The 20,150-nt window shown below is 32.0% G+C and overlaps 1 protein-coding gene across 2 annotated transcripts in view; it reads right to left on the reverse strand.

Moving 5' to 3' along the window:
* Positions 1 to 1,773: 1,773 nt before the first annotated feature.
* IntS8 (integrator complex subunit 8) overlaps positions 1,774 to 20,150 on the reverse strand; it is a 77,422-nt gene continuing 59,045 nt past the window's right edge. For both annotated transcript variants that reach the window (XM_076465322.1, XM_076465321.1), the window contains exons 17-25: positions 17,743 to 17,852; positions 17,386 to 17,470; positions 16,789 to 16,885; positions 15,914 to 15,947; positions 14,531 to 14,590; positions 13,384 to 13,445; positions 4,053 to 4,171; positions 3,471 to 3,625; positions 1,774 to 2,281 (exon numbers count right to left, since the gene is read on the reverse strand). In XM_076465322.1, the coding sequence (XP_076321437.1) occupies positions 1,982 to 2,281; positions 3,471 to 3,625; positions 4,053 to 4,171; positions 13,384 to 13,445; positions 14,531 to 14,590; positions 15,914 to 15,947; positions 16,789 to 16,885; positions 17,386 to 17,470; positions 17,743 to 17,852 (1,022 nt within the window). In that variant the 3' untranslated portion in view covers positions 1,774 to 1,981. The remainder of the gene's footprint in view (positions 2,282 to 3,470; positions 3,626 to 4,052; positions 4,172 to 13,383; positions 13,446 to 14,530; positions 14,591 to 15,913; positions 15,948 to 16,788; positions 16,886 to 17,385; positions 17,471 to 17,742; positions 17,853 to 20,150) is intronic.

Here is a 20,150-nt window from a genome sequence, read left to right on the forward strand (position 1 = left end):
TTTAACTGTGTATTGGTTCTTGTAATTTTGAGGTTAAGAAATGATATTTGATTGCTTCCTTCCTGTTCACATGTGAAGTTAATGTGATTGAAAAAATTAAGTGTATGTTCTGTAGATGTGAATCCTGCAATCGCGTTGTTTACATATCTGTTCCAGTATAGTGGTGGATGTAATGCTGTGTTAACTGCTCGTGTTTCAACTCGTGTAATAAAAACCTGACGATGAATGAAGACTCCTCTACACAGAGCTTTCTCTACCCATACCAGCCGATTTTACATATATATTTTTTTCTACAAGTGAGTTTTATCATCATCATGGATGTTAAGTTAGTGTTCAGTCCTTCAATGTTGAAGAAGAGGCCATTGTTCCTGATGCTACCCAATCCAACCATTCCTAAGCCAAGAACATCCTTGAATACGTCTGTCCTAAAATAAAATACCCACTGTTAAATTCAATACAAATAACAGTTGCTATTTCTCTCAGTTGAATAGCATAGTTAGAAACTGATGTAAAATGTTTAGAATAACTCATTAAGTGTGTCTGACCACATTTCATATAATGTTTTAACTGATATATGTAAGTAATCTGATGAATATTGTAGTGATTAATTAATGAAATTTATTGGTCAAAATGAAACATTCTTTTGATGTGAAAGCTTAGCAAGATACTTTGGTTGATGCTAGTGTAAACAAATATTTGAACATGTATTAAATATTTGGTGTGATTTTTCATATTTGTATCAATTTTTTATTTTAACTGTAAACTCCCTTCAGTTGGCAACTTTTGTAGTACACTTATGACTTATATCTGGATTTAAAATAAATCTATTTGTAACTGGATTTAACGTCAAACTCTAAATAAGTAGCCTACATGGCATCTATGTTACAGTTAACACAGTTTTCCAGGATTTTGAAGTAACTATCAACAGGTTTAGAAAAGAGTAACAGTAAGTAAGTCAGTTTAAGTAAGTGTAAGTAGACAAAGCTACTGCTGGCATAGAGATTACTATAGATTAAAGTGTAAAACCACAAGCTAATAGAAAAGTGATGCTCTTTCAATTATGTTTTGCTTGTATAATATCCAAGTATTGTGTGTTGAGTCCGTGATGACAAGAAAACCCACTTGTAGGGAAAATATATGTAAAAGTGACTGGTATGGATAGAGAAAGCACTATGTAAAGGAGCGAACAACGTTTCGACCTCTACATAAAGCTTTCTCTACCCATACCAGTCACTTTTACATATACATTGTGTGTTGAGTGTTTGGAAAACAGAAATCCTGTATTGTTTGATTCTGAGTTACTAGCTACACAGCATAAAGAACATGTATATTATAGACATTGCAATCAACATTATTTGGTTCTAATGTTTAGAGAACTTTATATTTGAAAAACCTAAAACTTGCATGTTGTTTTTCAACAAAGTTGAGACTCAATAAAACAGTTTTAGTTTTTGGGCTCACTCTGGTGGTATCTATGTAATTTAATATGTTTATCTTTTTATAACTTCTTATGATATACATTTGTACATGTTAGGTTTTGAATAAGGTAAAGCTATTTCACCTCGCCTTATTACAGTTATGTAACTTATCACCATTCATTAAAATACAGAGACTTTAAAAATTTAATCACATACACATGTGGGTAGTCAACTCTTCAATCATCCTGCACAAGAACAAAGACACAAAAACATAATTATTTTCAAATTTTAAGCCTAAGAAAAATATGCCATTTTTTATATGTCCAATATAAAAACCTAGAAATAATTTGCATTTACCATTTGAATTACATTTATTTTGGTATTAGATAAAAACATTTTTACCAGAATATAAAATAGACTACTTTAAACACCACTGGAAGAGCTTTCAAAGTTTTTATTTGCATTTTTCATTAAAAAAATTAGTTTTAAACTTATTTTAACATTCACTGAATTTATTTTGTAGTTTATTTACATGCACAATACCTAAAGCTAATACAAATGTATTACAAATATTGATGAGCAAGTGCTCTCAGAAATCTCCCTTTCCTGATATTAGCAGCTTCATGCTGAATTTCTTCATTGTTATTGATATTTAATTCAAGATTTCCCATCAGACGAAGTAACGTTCGTCTACGTTCCACATCTCCTCGACGAACGTGTTGATTTACTAAGTACTCTAACAAACTAACGTCCCATATGTGTTGGTAAAAAGTATCACAGCTATCGTTACAATAACGTTCGCTGAGTGCCCGGAATGCAGTTGTATAGTTGACTTCTTCTTGATACTGACAGAGTACAGCAGCCTGAAAGGAATCACTTCATGACTATACCACTAAAGTTTTACAACTAGCAAATACTATTATAATCTCATTGTTCCACAGTCAAGTTAGATAACCTGTCATGAAATCAAGAACTGATTACTAAACTAAAGATAAATGCAGTAAAACAATAATGTTGTTCTACTGAACAGCTTTGAAACCATTTACAAAATGTTACAATCTAGTTTCTCTGTTGTAGCTAAAGTCTAGCTAAGAAATTGCTTTTTTTTTCTTTCTCTAATTTAGCAAATTTTGGCTGGTTTATGTTCTCATTTAGGATTATGGTGTTTTTGAATTTCACAGTATGTAATCAATATTATTAATATGTTATAAACAACATCTATGGTTTACAGTTAACCAACATAACATTTACAATTTTAAGGTGAATGGCACACCTTATATATATATAGGTGGGATAAAGACCTAGTTGAGAGACCTCTAGGATCCACGTATAGCTATCCTTAATTCTGAAGTACTGACCGGAGGAAAGGCTGCAAGGCAGTTGCAAAAGTTACCACATTTATAATTTTAAGGTGAATGGCACCTTACACATAGGTGGGATACAGACCCAGTTGAGAGACCTCTAGGATCCATGTATAGCTATCCTCAAGTCTGAAGTACTGACCAGAGGAAAGGCTGAAAACCAGTAACAAAAGTTAACACTAAAGCTTTCTTTAGCCCTTTGAACCTGGTAACTGAACTGCCTGTCAGCTGTAGCGTGAAGAAAGTTCTTTGGCATCATACGTGAATCCCTGGACCTATCCATCTCTGATAACTACTATGTTATGCCATCAAAACATATACACATATATGAATGTATGAGGGAAGATAGATACCGTCATGTCTGAACACAGATATAAAAACAGTTCATACATTGGTTTTAACCTTAACCCAACATACTTTCTATAGTATTTATCTAATTACTTAGAATAATGCTACAAAACATGAATGTAAATGTACTGTAATTGATAAACAATAATAGAAGTGAAGTAGAACACTGAACTTTGTGTGTACTAAATAGTGATAACAATACCATTTCACCTCAGTATCAAATTGTGGTTTGGCATATAATATGTTTTTCAAAGCAGTACTTTACAGCTATCATTACTAGGGTATGAGTATGCATAACTTACTATACTTAATTTTAAAGCAGTATTGATATATGTATCATTACCTGGGTGTGACAGTGTAGTTTGGTACAACAGACAATCATTTTTCCAATTAACTGGTCATCAAAGATCCCTTGTGGTAACAGTTGGCTGAAATAATCTGTGGTAACAACTGCTGCTGAAAGATAATTTTTCAAAGTAGCAGAGTAATGACCTTGAGCTGCAGAAAGAAGATATATCTGGTTATAACCATTTCATAATGTTCAGTGATGCAAATTTTATCTTTTATTGTTGTATTACAGCATAAAAAACAACTCTGAAATCAACAAATACATAATGTTAACTAACACCTGGGCAAAAATGCTTGTATAAGTTATTGGGTAAAAGTTTGATACCAATGTAAAAAATAATGCAAACTTTTAATACCAGAAGTAAATAATAATGTAGAAAGTTGAATATCAGGGTACAGAACAATGTAAATGATGAATATTAGGGGTATAAAAGAAAGTAAAAGATCAATAATATAGAGATAATAATGTAAACCTTTAATAGTACATGTAAAAACCCTACATAAACTGAGGAAACTACTAACAAGAGTGTACCAAATACTGAGAAACCATGAAATACACTGAGAACCATAATCTTACCAAACAAAACATCTCCCTGGGTCTTCAGCCAGTAATGATGGTTTGGATATGCTGTTAGGGCATGCAACAGTGTAGCTTGTAAACACTCAATCACTGGTGTCTGGCTGTAATCATCCTGACTGTACAAAGAAAGATTCTACATTGTAATACAAGTTGATCTAATTATTATTATTACACAAAAGAGTAAAATAATTATTTAAGATTTATAAAGGAGATAAAGGGTTATATTAAAAATTTAACATGAATAAGAACAATTATAGAAAATTTCTAAGTGAATTTCAAATGTGAATAGAACATGTCTGCATTGTAGTTTAAGAGCCTAATGATAAACATACTAGTTTAAAAACCAAAAATTAGGTCATTACTACACTGCAGATTAAAAAGCAAAACATTAAACCATTACTGCACTGTAGTTTAAAAACCCAAACAACTACTCAATTTGTAAAGATTCTCCAAAACAGAGTACATGAATAAATCCTGTTAAGACTGAGAGTCATGACTGACATTCAAAATAAGTTAAAAAAACAGAAATAAAAATGCAATAAATCTAAAGATGGTTGTATATTATCTTGAATAAAAATAGGTCATTTTTATTGATTCAAATTGCAAAAAATAATTAATAAAAGTTTTCTTAGAATCTAACAAAAAAATTGAAAACAAAAACAATCATTATTACTTAAATCTTCAAACAACTATATATATATATAGTTGGACCCACAGTTATACGGGTTGGAGTTACACTGATTCACATATATGAGCTTTATATAACGTGACAAATGTTTCAATTCATGTGATATCCATCTTTACATTTATGTGGTAGAGCATTTTTAATTTAGTCTTCAATGAGTGTTATTTCACATTAAACCAAAATAAAAAATAAGTTCTCACATCTAAATGAAAACATTTTTAGTTTATTAATGGAACATTTTAAGCAGGTGGTCTGCATCACACAACATAGACTGCGTTACAATGGACTTAGGCTAGAAAAAAAACACACATCAACATGTTGATCTCGGTCATGAGAAATACATCATTTAACAAATTAAAATGAGAAATATTCACAATCTATTTTCTAACTTAACATTAAGTCCCTTTGTGGCATAAATGAAAGATAAGTTTTTAAATAATTACTGAACTTGAAACTTTCTCTTAGTTCCTTCTTATTTTTACTCTTCACCTTTTCTCTAGACACATGTATCTTACCTTAACTCCCTTTACTCTTACTCTTGTAAATGTTTTCTCCTTTCCTTTATTATTGCTATTATTATTTATTAAATTGATGCTTGTGATTCTTATGTTTGTATTTCTTATTCCAATTTTAGTTGTTCTAATTAATTTTTTTATATTCCTGCTAATTTTAATGATTTTAATGTAATAAGTCTAACATTGTTCTATCAGTACTTCTGCCTAATTAGAAGTTTTTTTTAGCCTGATTTGGAATCTCATGTTCAGATAGCCTGTGTTAAGCTTTCAGTTTTCATAGCATTAGGATCACCTCTCATCTCCTTGCAGATTTTCCATTATTTTTGACTGATTTAAGAGCTCTAACATTCTCTGTTTAAGAACACTAGTAGGGGCAATGAAGAGTCTTGTTACACACCTCATGTTACACAAAACAGATCTGTAAAAGTTCCAATATAAAAACACTAGTGGGTACAATGAAACACTATATATGCAAAAACGGCTCGTTTGGGTTGAGAAAATATTTTACATGAAAGAGAGAACAACGTTTCGACCTTCTTCGGTCATCGTCAGGTTCACAAAGAAAGAGGTAACTGACCGAAAGCTGACCACATGTTTGGAAGGGGTTGTGTAACTGAGTGTCAAAATGTAGAGGGCGGTGTTAGATGTTTGAATATATAATTTTATTTTATTATATTTAATATAGGTATAAAGGCATTCCTTTATATTGGTTTATTTTGGGTTTAAGTTGTTGTATAAGTAAGGCCTCTTTAATTTTGCATTTGTTTATGTTTGTTTCTTTATTTAGTATTTGAGTGTTTTCTATGGTTATGTTGTGTATATTTGATTTGCAGTGTTCGAAAACGTGTGAAGGTGACTTTTTATGTTCTTTGAATCTGGTTTCCAATTTTCTACTTGTTTCTCCAATATAGAAGTCGTGGCAGTTATCACATTGTATTTTATAAATAATGTTGGTGTGGTGTTTGTCAGTGTAGTTTTTACATAGTATAGACCTCAGTTTTCTGCCTGGTTTTTGAATAAATTTGGTATTAACTGGAATGTCATATTTTGTTACTAGTTTTTGCCAAATGTTGGTTATTTTTCTGCTGATGACGGGAATATATGGTATGCAGCAGTATATGATTTCGTGATTTTTTGATTCGTGAGATATATTTACTTTTGTTTGTTGATTTTGCTTTCTGTCTAGGTGTGTGCGTATAATGTTTTCTACGGTTTGTGGAGGAAACTTATTGATATATATTTTTGCATATATATTTCTATACAAGTGAGTTTTCTCGACATCACTGACAATAAAACACTGTTTCATTCTAATGTAATGTAGAATATATGTGTAAAAGTTCCAATATAAAAACACTAGTGGGTACAATGAAACACTGTTTCTTTCTAATGTAATGTAGAACAGATCTGTAAAAGTTCCAATATAAAAACACTAGTGGGTACAATGAAACACTGTTTCATTCTAATGTAATGTAGAACAGATCTGTAAAAGTTCCAATATGAAAACACTAGTGGGTACAATGAAACACTATTTCATTCTAATGTAATGTAGAATAGATCTGTAAAAGTTCCAATATAAAAACACTAGTGGGTACAATGAAACACTGTTTCATTCTAATGTAATGTAGAATAGATCTGTAAAAGTTCCAATATAAAAACACTAGTGGGTACAATGAAACACTGTTTCATTCTAATGCAATGTAGAACAGATCTGTAAGAGTTCTAATATAAAAACACTAGTGGGTACAATGAAACACTGTTTCATTCTAATGTAATGTAGAACAGATCTGCAAGAGCTCCAGTATAAGAACATTAGCAGGCACAATAAGGTATCAATATTATTTTAAATTTTGTACAAAGCTACACAATGGCTATCTATGCTAGGAAAATAAAGAATATTTGATGTTATGTAGAACAGACCTGTGAGAGATCCTATATAAGAACACCAGTAGGGACAATAAATAACTCTGTCATACACTGATGTCACATAAAACACCTTTATAAGAGCTACAATACAGAACACTGATGAGGACAATGGTTGGTTATTTAGCATTTACTAGTGCAAAGCAACTAGGCTATTTGTGCCAAACAATTGGTAAAAAACAAAAAAGTTGTTATGAAATATAAAAAACAAATTGTGGTAAAACAAAACAAAGTCAGATGAAAGATTTGATCAGAATTAAGAAGCCAAAGGCTCATAAAAAGTTAAGAAAACAAACAAGTTGGAGTGTCACCATTGTCAATGACACTGTCCAATGTCAAGAGTAAACCCATGGAAAAAGACATATCTGAAAATGTGTCTCCACAAACAGTTGCAATGGAATCCGTAATGGGTGGGAGATAAGAGGTTGTTTGGTTGAAAGAACTAAACAAGGTGAGTATTAACTTTCCTCTCTAAGACCTTACAGAGACAGCTAGTCTCTGGATGACAATTATAAGGAATCTTTGGTTCCTCTCTTGGTTAAGAGAAATTGAAGACAACAGCCTGACATCAAGCATGAGAGAAAACATTATTTTGCCAGATTCAGTTAAAAACATCCAGAAGAATAGCAAAAGAAGAAAAAGAGAGATGGTGCAGCATCACATAATGAAAATCATTAGGTCTGACTGATGAAGAGCAAGCTTGAGTTCCATCAGTGTAAGTGGGTGATTATAGTTTAAAATTTGATCTGCTTTAAATAAAACAGGCAATTGCTCTGCTTGAGACTTGTTGGCTACGAAGGCAGGAGAAGAAACACAAGTGCTAGGTGGACAAGAAAAGCTCTTACTAAGGATATAGGCAATTTTTTGTAAATCAACAAATTCCTGGCCATTGGAGAGCAAGATTGAAAAGGGAAGGGAGGCATACCTCCCACTGATATTCTGAATCTTGTTGTATGTAAATTTGGAAATGGTGGTTGAAGAGCATGGGCCTGCTGATAAACAATGAGGTTTCAAAAAAAAGGGATACCTTTGGAAGGTATCCTAGCCCCATTTATGAGCCTTCCAGGACTCCATCATGGATGATGATATTGTGAAGAATGTGTCAAAGTCTTAGGAACAGACTGAGAAGCTTCTTGGACAATACAGTAAGTCACTATTACTATGCAACCACCTATTGATGGAAGACAAACAACAGTAGGATCAAGTTCCAAGAGAGTGGTGAAATAGATCCAGTTGGTCTGGTCCAACTTTTGATGAGGCACATGGTTGAGGTGGTATCCACCATGGCCAATTTGTCTAAAAATGACAGGAAAATAATAACTGCCTTGTGAGTCACTTTCAACCCTCCAAGAAAAGTAAGCCAAAAATGAAGGGGAGCAGAGAGAGAGATCAGTGACAATAAAAGATTGACTAGGTGCATGAAAATAAGTATAAGAACCAGTACTGAAGAGAGAAAGACTGTAATCCAAGAGCATACACTCTACTGAACAACTCCTCTCATCAATATCAGCACCACCCCTAAGGGGATTGTGTCTGTTAAAGTTTCGCAGGATTGAATAAGAAGATAACTGTTCAATAAGAGCACCAAGGTCTGACTGATCATATCTTTTTCCAGTAGACAGGTAGAGAGAACAAACAGTGCTGGTATGACTCAAGGAAACACAGATGGCTACAGTCTCCAAGGGTGTATTAAGACAAAGTGGGAATGTGCAGGTCAACCAACAATGTCACTGACCATGCAATCATCCACTTTCAATCCAGAATAAAGAAACCTGCCTAAACATGACTATCAGCAAGATTCAAAAATGTTTTCTGTAAGGAAAGATACACAGGATGTCATCCAGATTAAAATGAAAACCTCGACACTTCCATAGTATCAAAATGGCCATTTTTACTTAAGTGGAGGGGAACTGGGTGAAGAACCCTTTGGTTTATGACCATACTGTTAATTTTTCATTAGAAGGAGGTTATCAATCTCCACGAATCTAGTCCTGGATTGATTGGGAAGGTCTTTGCAAGCAGACGTAGATTCCATCAGTTGAAGCCTTTGGTGAATAATTGTTCTATACCCTGGCACTGAAGAAAGTGGACCTGAGCAGGCATCAGAAGCCAAAGCCAAAATAAGTGGACCTGAGCAGTCATTGGAAGGAATGGTAGGGAAAGACATATGAGCAGATGTTGACTTGTCAATGCAATTATCCACTGAGGTTAAAAGACAATTTACATGGTTTTGAAAAAGACTCTGATAGAGGTACAGGAAGCACTGTCTGCACACCTACAGTAGTGGTAGAACATAGTGCAGCAGTGTATGTGTGAAATGAAGTAGGGCACAACAATTTTCAAGCCTCCAATTAAGAAATGTTATTAATGGTTTTAAACGCTGCATCTTTTTTCCTCCACCCACCTGGGGCAAGAACTAAAGTAAGAGGGGGTGGGAACCACTATAAATAACAGAGTGAGGCATTGTGGTCTTTATCATCACAATGAGCACACACAGCAGAACCACAACAAAATGCTTTCGAATGACTGAACTGCTGACACTGGAAACATCTGAGAGGGTTGGGAACATAAGGTTGTACCTAACAGTTAAGATGACGAAACTGCCTTGACAACGGTGGGTGGATAGGGTGATGTAATAATTAAAATTAGAATGCTGGTAGGCAGCAAAATTTCGTTTTTAAGAGTGGAGATATGCGTCTCTGCATAAACTCCTTGGTTGGAGAAACCAGCAAAAATTTCCGACATAGGGATGTTCTTCAAAGCTCTTTCAATAATATCTCCTCAATTAAAAGTAACACTGGTAGTAATCTCAATAGGGATATCCCCAATGGCCTTCAAATTCAAGAAGAGTTCCCTGTATTTTGGGCTAGATGACTTCAGAATGTAGCTTCTTGACTGACTTAGAATAGCCAGCAACCACATCTAATCTCTTCTGAATAAAAAGGGGAGACACCTGCCCTAAAGATGTGTCTGACAAAAAATGCAACACAAGAAAATGAGGTACAGATGTAGAATGAAGTGGAGACTAATGTTAAGAGTCTTTAAGATGTTGCCATTTAATGATGCGTTTTTTTTTTGTTTTTTTTTATATTTAGATTTGAGGAACCCATAATGAAAGAAGATTTAGTGCCAATTGATCCCACCAACTATACAGTCCTACTAGGAGATGCACTGCAATGTCAAGCAAGTACATTGTAGCAAATCAATGTTTCATGAGCACCATACCCAAACACCATCATCAGATACAATGCTCACAACACCAACTGAGAACATCCAATACTACGTTGAACCAACCCTACTGTATACAGGAATTCAAGGCCAAAGTGGTGTGTTGGGGTTGGACCACTCTAGCACCAGGATCCTCTCCTCCCCTCCTTTCTTTGGTATTTTAAACACAAGTTCCCTTTTTATCTACATAAACAACTTGTAATCTCTCTCAACTACAGTTGTTATAACTGCCTTTAAAAGCTTTGATGATATCCCATCCATTCATGAAGATTTTACACTTTTCATTTTACAAGCTGCATATCAGTTTCTGTTAGAGTAAGTATAAATACATGAACGTTTAACCCTAAGTCAGAAATTTTCTTATACTCAAAAACTGGAGTACATTGCTTTTCTTTTGTAGCAGTATTTCAATCTTCATATTTTACAAGTGAATCTTGTATTTTTGCTGTGCTGACCAATAATCTACCAAACTTTAAAACATCCTAATGTCATTTTCTCTTGCTCCTATTCTTGCTTCATCAGCTTTTCTGTTATTTATCATTTACATTTCTGTACATTCTTTTTTTACCTCTTGCACTTATCTTTATATTTTTCTTTCAATTTTTGTTTTTACAGTTCAACTTATCTACCAGTACTGCCATATAAATCCAGTTATTTCCACGACATCTATGAAAATCTTCACGTTTTTACATTTTGGATAGCTATTTAAATTTTATATTCTGCTGCCTACATGGCCAAAAGTTTGTGGACACCCGACCATCACACCCATATGTGCTTGTTGAGCACTTCATTCCAAAACCATGGGCATTAATATGGAGTTAGTCCCCCCTTTCTTGCTATAATAGCCTCCACTCTTCTGGGAAGGCTTTTCACTAGATCTTGGCATGTGGCTGCAGGGATTTGCTCCTATTCAGCCACAAGAGCATTAGTGAGGTCAACCAAGAAGTCCTGGCTTGCAGTCAGCATTCCAATTCATTCCAAAGGTGTTCGATGGGGTTGAGGTCAGAGCTCTGTGCAGACCAGTCATGTTCTTCCACACCAACCTCAGAAAATCATGTTTTTATGGATCTTGCTTTGTGCACAGGGGCATTGTCATGCTGAAACAAAAAAGGGTCTTCCCCAAACTGTTGCCACTAAGTTGAAAGCACACAATTCTCTAGAATATCATTGTATGATGTAGCATTCAAATTTCCCTACACTGAAACTAAAGAGCTTAACTCAAACCATGAAAATCAGCCCCAGATCATTATTCCTTCTCTACAAAATTTTACAGTTAGCACTATACATTTAGGCAAGTAGCATTCTCCTGGTATCTTCCAAACCCAGATTCGTCCGTCAGACTGCCAGATAGTGAAGCGTGATTCATCACTCCAGAGAATGCATTTCCACTGCTCCAGAGTCCAATGGCAGTGTGCTTTACACCACTCCAGCCAATGCTTGGCATTGTGCGTGGTGATCTTAGGTTTGTGTGTGGTTGCTTGACCATGGAAACACATTTTATGAAGCTCTTGATAAACATTTCTTGTACTGATGTTGCTTCCAAAGGCAGTTTGGAACTCAGTAGTGAGTGTTGCAGATGTGGACAGATGATTTGTATGTGCTTCAGCACTTGGCAGTCCCATTCTGTGAGCTTGTGTGGTCTATCGCTTCGTTGTTGAGCTGTGGTTGCTCCTAAACGTTTCAACTTCACATTAACAGCACTTACAGTTGACCAGGGCAGCTCTAGGAGGGTAGAAATTTGACAAAGTAACTTGTTGGAAAGGTGGCATCCTATGAAAGTGCCACATCGAAAGTCACTGAGCTCTTGAGTATGACACATTTAACTTCCAGTATTTGTCTATGGAGATTGCATGGCTGTATGCTTGGTTTTATACACCTGATTGCAATGGGTGTGGCTGAAATAGCCAAACTCACTAATTAGAAGGGGTGTCCATATACTTTTGTATGTTTTATGCTATTTTAGTTCTAATTCAGTCTCTAAATATGCAAGAGCAGAGAACCAACTTTTAGAAATGTCAACGACACTTGTTTTTAGTTTATAAATAACAACTTTAAAATGATTTATTCTCTTGTTCCCATATCTCAAACTATATTATACTTATCTAAATGCAATACTATTTGTATATTACATTATGAGATTCCACTATACAATGGGCCATCAGGATATATATATTATAACAAGCTGCATATCCAATTACCTTACATCTAGCCATTCCTCCAACCTATGACTACACAGGTTAAAAGAACTGACCCTCTTGCTGTATTTTATAGGGTTCTCACTCATTTTCTGCTGTAAAAATCAAGGATTTTATATGGACACAAAGAATTGTCCATATTAACCACTACAATACACAGCTAAATGTTCAATGACAAGTTAATATAAACTAATGACTCTCTAACGATTCTTTGAAGTGGTAACAAGGCACGTACTTAATGTTTTGCTTCCACTGATCAGATTGTGGTCATGTCAATAACCATAAAAAAACAGGCACAGTATTCCTTCAACAAATAAAGACAAAAAAGGAACTTCAGCCAAAATTAACTACTTTTGAAGAGCTATTAAAAATGAAAATTAACTTTATGAATCTGTACCTAGTCTCAAGGTTTCTATTTTTATACAGTAAATTATTAAGTAGATGAGGACAGTCTCATGTACAAACATTTCTTGTAGACCTCACAAATGTTTTTATTTAATATCTGTGTTATTCAACAGCTTGTTTTAACACTACAAAAAACCTCCAATCTCATCATTTTCAGTTCAATACAAGATAGAGCTGATAAAATTGGACACTTGAAATGAAAGAAATACATACAAAATTATAAAAGTACAAACATGTAGCTAAATTCTTATACACAGCCTTTACTTATAAAATTATAAATATAAACAAGTTTAAAGCATTGTAATTGTTCATTTAATACTTTGTCAAACACAAGTTTTCATGAAATATGAACAAAATACCAGTTAACAGAAAAAACTAACCGCTCAATCACAGTTGGCCACAGCTCTCCATATTCAAGAGATACCTCTGAGTTACAGTCATCCTACATACAGAAAAGTATTTTTATAATAACAATAAAAGAAAGTGTGACTTTTTAAATAAAACAGATAAGGGATGGCTGTGAACAATACTGAAAAATCATTGAACAAAATCTGTTAAAAATACTGCAGAAAAATGTTTCATGAAACACTGTCTAGTTGCAAAATATACTGACGAAAGATATCAACCATAATATCTGTCTGAGAAAGACAACTTATAAAGTCTCTGACGTAAACAGAGAACATCTGGGCTGAAGATTATGATGTTGGTGTTTTATAAACTTATTTTATTATATTCACTATGTAAAACAATGTCAACAGGCTGAATTATAATGAAAAGATGTTGTGTATAACTTGAATATATTAAACATTATGCAAAGTATTAATAGTATCATTAATTGTGTGTCAATATTTGACAAACATTTAATTTGAAAGTCTTTTTGGGAAATGCATCTGAAGTTTGAGTTAACTACTTGTACACAGTTCTTGAACAAAAAGTGAAAAACAGTTTTTTCAAAACCAGTTCACTGTTTCTTCAAAATGCAAGCGTAAGCATCCAGAAAATAGACAGGACACTACTGAAAAGTCTTGCAACTGCAAACTTACCCACAGGAGATGTCATGTACCCCCACTGAAAATCTTGTAAATGTAAACTTACATTCAGAATATACCAGGTAAACTACTGATTACTTTACTTAATATAAACTAACCTACAGTAGATGCCAGGTACACTGTTGATTATTGCTGTTAATATGAACTTACCTAGTGTAGACATTAGGCATGACAATAAAAAATCTAATAAGTGTGAAGTTATCTATAGTAAATGTAAGATACACTAATAAAGATTAGTAGTTGCAAACTTAATAAAAGTCAACAAGATAACTGCCTACAGCAAATGGCAGGAACATAATAATATTAGCATTAAAATTAATTATATTAAGTGACAAGGTACACCACTCAAGTGAAAGGTAATAGTTTGTAATACACTATGAACTACTGAATACAGAAACAAATATTCTGGTTCTTATGACTTTGGCATATCTGTAGACAAGTGGCACAACTTCCAAGCTTCCTGTGATTCCACACATACCTTAAGAATATTGTAGACTTTTGTAAGAAAGGATAAAATTACTGTCAGGACCAGGGAATTCTGTAAACAAACAAGAATAATTACATGAGAAGTGTAAAATGTTTTAAATTTATTCTAAGTGTTCATCTTTCACTGTTACCAATCAAACCTACAATGAGGCAATATATCAATTGTGAGCAATGAATACACCAACATATTGCAATAAAACCAAAATAAAGTCCAATTCATTAAGATATTAAATTAAATCAATAAGATACAAGTATATTAAAGAAACAAAAGAACAAAGATATGTATTAGTAAAATTACAAAACTGTTTTGTATTAAAACTATTACATTTTTGCTCCCATAGTGTACTTAAGAATGCTTCTGTGAAATGAATGGCTACACTGAACCTCCCTCCTTACACTATATCTAAAGATATATGTATGTTCTATATTACCTTTCTTTTTTCAGTATATCTAACAGAACATTTGATCTATAGGTACTATAATTTTCTTTCTCTGTTGTAATCTATGAAAGACATATCTTTTTCAAAGAAGATAAAAGACAGCAACAGATGTGCAAATTTAAAACTATAAGACAGAAATCTAAGAACCAAAAATTTGTTTGTTTTGCTGTTAAGCACAAAGACGTAAAAAGGACAATTTATGCTGTACCCATCATGAGTATAAAAACTTGGTTTTTGGTTTTATAAGCCTTCAGATTCACCACAAGCTAATAGGTGGGTGATACAAAATGAACAAAACAGAAACATATTAGAACTTCAAAACTTAAGTAAGAAGTAAGTGAACAAAAGGTTAAAAAAAATCAACTGAACACTAGATAAACACAACTCCACAATGTAAGTAAAAATTAAATGAGCAACACATGTAAAAATTAATATTATAAAAACTAAAATAAAGAACTAACTGTTCAACAACAGACACATATAAAAATAAAAGAAAAATATGAACCTAATGAACTGCAAACAGAATACCTGTCATACTTAAAATATCTAATAAAAACACTTCAAACACATAACAAAACATTGGTTTTTGGATATGCCCATACAGGGCATATTTTAAAATACCCTGTATGTGTTTAATATTACTGACAACAGCACTTTAATTTAAAGCAACTAATCATGTATGTTTTTGTTTCTTTGCATAGGTGTTCCTCAGTTTGATAATGCTGATGCTTTCATATGTATGTTTTCTAATTTTTGTCACATTCTGACTAAAATAATCATATTAGGTATTTCAGAAAAAAACTGTCATAAAAGTGTTAAAAAAGGATGTTTTCTGGTAAATACAAAACCCAACAAACTCTTTCTATTTAGAAGACATATAGACATGTACACTTGTATAACATATAGAGATAAGTTTCAAAAATTCCTTTCCTCACCTTGATTTTCTGAACCAATGCCATAAATGATAACCTAATTAGACAGGGAAAGATAAAATATGAAACTGAGTACAATGCTTGCAGGAAAATATTCAATTTCAAAATTTTTATATTAGATAATATCTAATATATTTTATTATAAATTTAAAACCGAAAACAGTTCTGAGTTTTGTATAATCTTCATTCCTGAAAATAAAAAACAACAGATGTTACATATCTAACACAATATTACAGTAAAACAACATAAGGTTCCAGGCTCTTGTGATGATGTAAATTGTGTGTCTAAGTAAACATCAATCAAAGAAAATACATAAATATTTTAATTTCCAAAAAAAACCTTCTTCCCAAGACTAACAAAATCAAAGCTACAATAGTGATTTTAATTTGAGTGTGAAACTAACCAATACCCTTTTTAAAACAAATCATTTTCCAGATTTTACCATACTTATGGGTATTATTTCAATAATGGATTGAAATGATGCATTTATTTTTTATTCAAATACTGTAAATGGAGTACAAGTAGACTTAAAATATCTCAAAATGCAGAAAAATGCAACATTTAGAAGAAATGGGCAAACTTGTACAGCCATAGATGTGCAACTGAATCCTTCTGTGGATAAAAGCTAACCACAATAGAACAAAAATAGTAGCAGTATTAAAATTAGGCAATGTCCTTTACTGATTTCAATAAAAGTCTATAATGAAAGCTCATATGTTATGAAAGCATTTTTAAAGACACAGATTACCCATGGAGAGACTTAACTGTTGTTATTAGATTCAACCATACTCTGATCACCAAAACATAAGGATACAGTTAACTGTTTGTTATTAGTTCAATTTGATTTATAATTAAAGCAATAGAATGCTAAGATCACCTTGAAAGAATCCCATCTCTCTGCACATCCTTGGCTGTTCCAGAACTAAGTCGCTTCTGTTGATACACTGTTCCGACTCGTCCAAACATTGGAAGAACTATTAAGAGAGATACAAGACATAAATGTAGTATGCAAGGACACATACAACTTAAAGAGCAATGTTAAACAGCTATTGCTTATGAACTTTGCCAGAAACTTAGATATTGGGATTTAAAGAATAACTACAAATATTTGAACAACAGACAATCTACTAAAGATAATACATATACACTTGTCTTATGATGTTTTACATTTGTTTTCTATGTTTTAAAGCAGTTTTTACTGTTTATGTAGGAGGTATTCTAAAAGCACAGTACATGCATCAAAATGCAGAGACTACAGCAACTAAACATAAATATATAAAGCAAAATTGTAGTTTCTCTAGTCCACTGTGTATAGAAACTTTAATATAGATATAAATTTTAAATAATGTGAATAAAATTTCAAGTATCAGTGTTATACTATCTTTTGTAATATTTAATATAGGACCTAGAGAGAGAAACAAATATGAAAAATTACTTATTCACAATAGATGATGTTTGGTTTGTTTAGCTTTACCTGAATTCCAGAACCCTGTAGCAGTAAAACGACCAGCTTTATTAGTGCATATATCTCTACAGATAGATCCTAGGAGTGAAGCAAACTGTGAAAAAAAATCAAGGGATGTGTTGATATTATTTATCAAATACATATAACTGATTAAAAAAAAAGAAAAAGACTGACATTTAATTTCTTTAACTGCACCTCATATGTTTCGAAAGAAGCCTCATGCTTGCTTAACTTGCAAAATTCACTAGACTAGAAAATGCTTCACATTACTTTTACTTGTAAAGTTTACTGGATTAACAGAAGATATTCTTGTTGCTCTTACTTGCAAAGTTTACTGCTCTAATTAAATCTTTTTGTTGCTCTGACCTGCAAAGTTCCATCTCTCCTGGTCTCAATCTGGCAAAGGAGTTCCCACTCCTGAAGATTTAATAAAGTAACAGCACAAAGTTCAACCAAATCTCGTCTTGGAGGAGTGTCTATTAAAACAAAACATTCAGTACAAATTTCAAACAGATGATGTCTTGAAGGAGTGACATTTAAACTAATTAAACACAAAACTCAATTAACAACTGACAGCAATAATGCATTGAAACAAAAATAATCAGTACCAAGCTATACTACATTTCATCTTGGAGAAGTATCTGAGCCTTTACTGTAACTCAATGAAAGGAAAGTGTATTGTATTACATTAGAATTTTGTCCACAATATACATATATATATATAAAACAAGATCTTCCGTATTCAAATCTCTTATTTTGATGAATGAGTAAGCAAAACTCTCACTATGTGCAAAGTAAAATATACATACATAATTCTTTAGCAGAAATAATCGCAGAAAAAAATAAGAGTTACCAATTAACGATTTCATAATTAATATATTTTTTTACAATACTTTATTAAATTAAGCAAAACTGGCAGCACTGTTTCCATCAGAACACAGAATTCACTTTCACAGTTACAGTAACACGTCACTTCTGGAGACCTGGCCATGTCCGATCAACAAACACATATGACATATAACTAGTAAACTAGGATTGTACATATTTGCAAACATTAACTAATCATATAGAGTGAAACATACTTGACAATGAGGTTTAATACTAGTTGGCTTCATTTAGACACATTTATGTTAACTACTGATAATTAAGCAGTCAAAGACAAAATATATCTAGATTATCTTAATTTGTACAGGCAACTAAGCCCCTTTTACCACATTCCATCTCATGCAGAGACTGAACCTTGCCTTTCAACTTTATAAGCTTTTACAACTTATTACTGAACCAGCTGAACTGAGACAAAACTTATCTATCTTTATTCTGTTGAAATGAAATACAACTGCAAACTTTCATTCTGAAGAAATACAACCAAGAAATGATACATAACAATGAATCTTTAAACTAATGAAATGAAGCACAAGTATCTTCTTTTATTCCAATTAAATGATATACAACTATGTACATTTATTCCAGTTAAACCAAACACAATTATATACTATTATTCCAATTAAATAAAAACACAACTAAGTACCTTTATTCCAATTAAATACAACACAACTAAGTAACTTTATTCCAATTAAATACAACACAACTAAGTAACTTTATTCCAATTAAATAAAAACACAAATATCTACTTTTATTCTAATAAAATAAAAACACAACTATGTACTTTTATTCCAATTAAATGATATACAACTATGGACTATTATTCCAATAAAATAAAACACAATTAGGAACTATTATTCCAATAAAATAAAACACAACTATGAACTTTTATTCCAATTAAATAAAAACACAACTAAGTACCTTTATTCCAATTAAATACAACACAACTAAGTAACTTTATTCCAATTAAATAAAAACACAAATATGTACTTTTATTTCAATTAAATAAAAACACAACTATGTACTTTTATTCCAATTAAATAAAAACACAACTATGTACTTTTATTCCAATTAAATAAAAACACAATTATGTACTTTTATTCCAATTAAATAAAAACACAACTAAGTACCTTTATTCCAATTAAATACAACACAACTAAGTATCTTTATTCCAATTAAATAAAAACACAAATATGTACTTTTATTTCAATTAAATAAAAACACAACTATGTACTTTTATTCCAATTAAATAAAAACACAACTATGTACTTTTATTCCAATTAAATAAAAACACAATTATGTACTTTTATTCCAATTAAATAAAAACACAATTATTTACTTTTATTCCAATTAAATAAAAACACAATTATGTACTTTTATTCCAATTAAATAAAAACACAACTATGTACTTTTATTCCAATTAAATAAAAACACAACTATGTACTTTTATTCCAATTAAATAAAAACACAATTATGTACTTTTATTCCAATTAAATAAAAACACAATTATTTACTTTTATTCCAATTAAATAAAAACACAATTATTTACTTTTATTCCAACTAAATAAAAACACAATTACGTACTTTTATTCCAATTAAATGAAACACAACTATTTACTTTTATTTCAATTAAATGAAATTCAAATAAGCATCTTTCTCCTGATAAAATAAAACACAACTTTGCAATTTTCTCCTGATCAAACACGACCACAGACCTTTATTCCAATAAAAAGTGAAGCAGAACTATGTACCTTCATTTAGATAAATTAAACAAAACTATGCAATATTTTCCAAAGAAATGAAATACAATTTTAGCTACAGAATTATGTTCTTCATTCACTGAAGTGATACCAAATTTTAGGCTCCAAGAGCACATTAATCTTTATTTTGAG

The sequence above is a fragment of the Tachypleus tridentatus genome, chromosome 10 (genome assembly GCF_004210375.1).
Source record: "Tachypleus tridentatus isolate NWPU-2018 chromosome 10, ASM421037v1, whole genome shotgun sequence".
Classification (NCBI taxonomy): domain Eukaryota; kingdom Metazoa; phylum Arthropoda; class Merostomata; order Xiphosura; family Limulidae; genus Tachypleus; species Tachypleus tridentatus.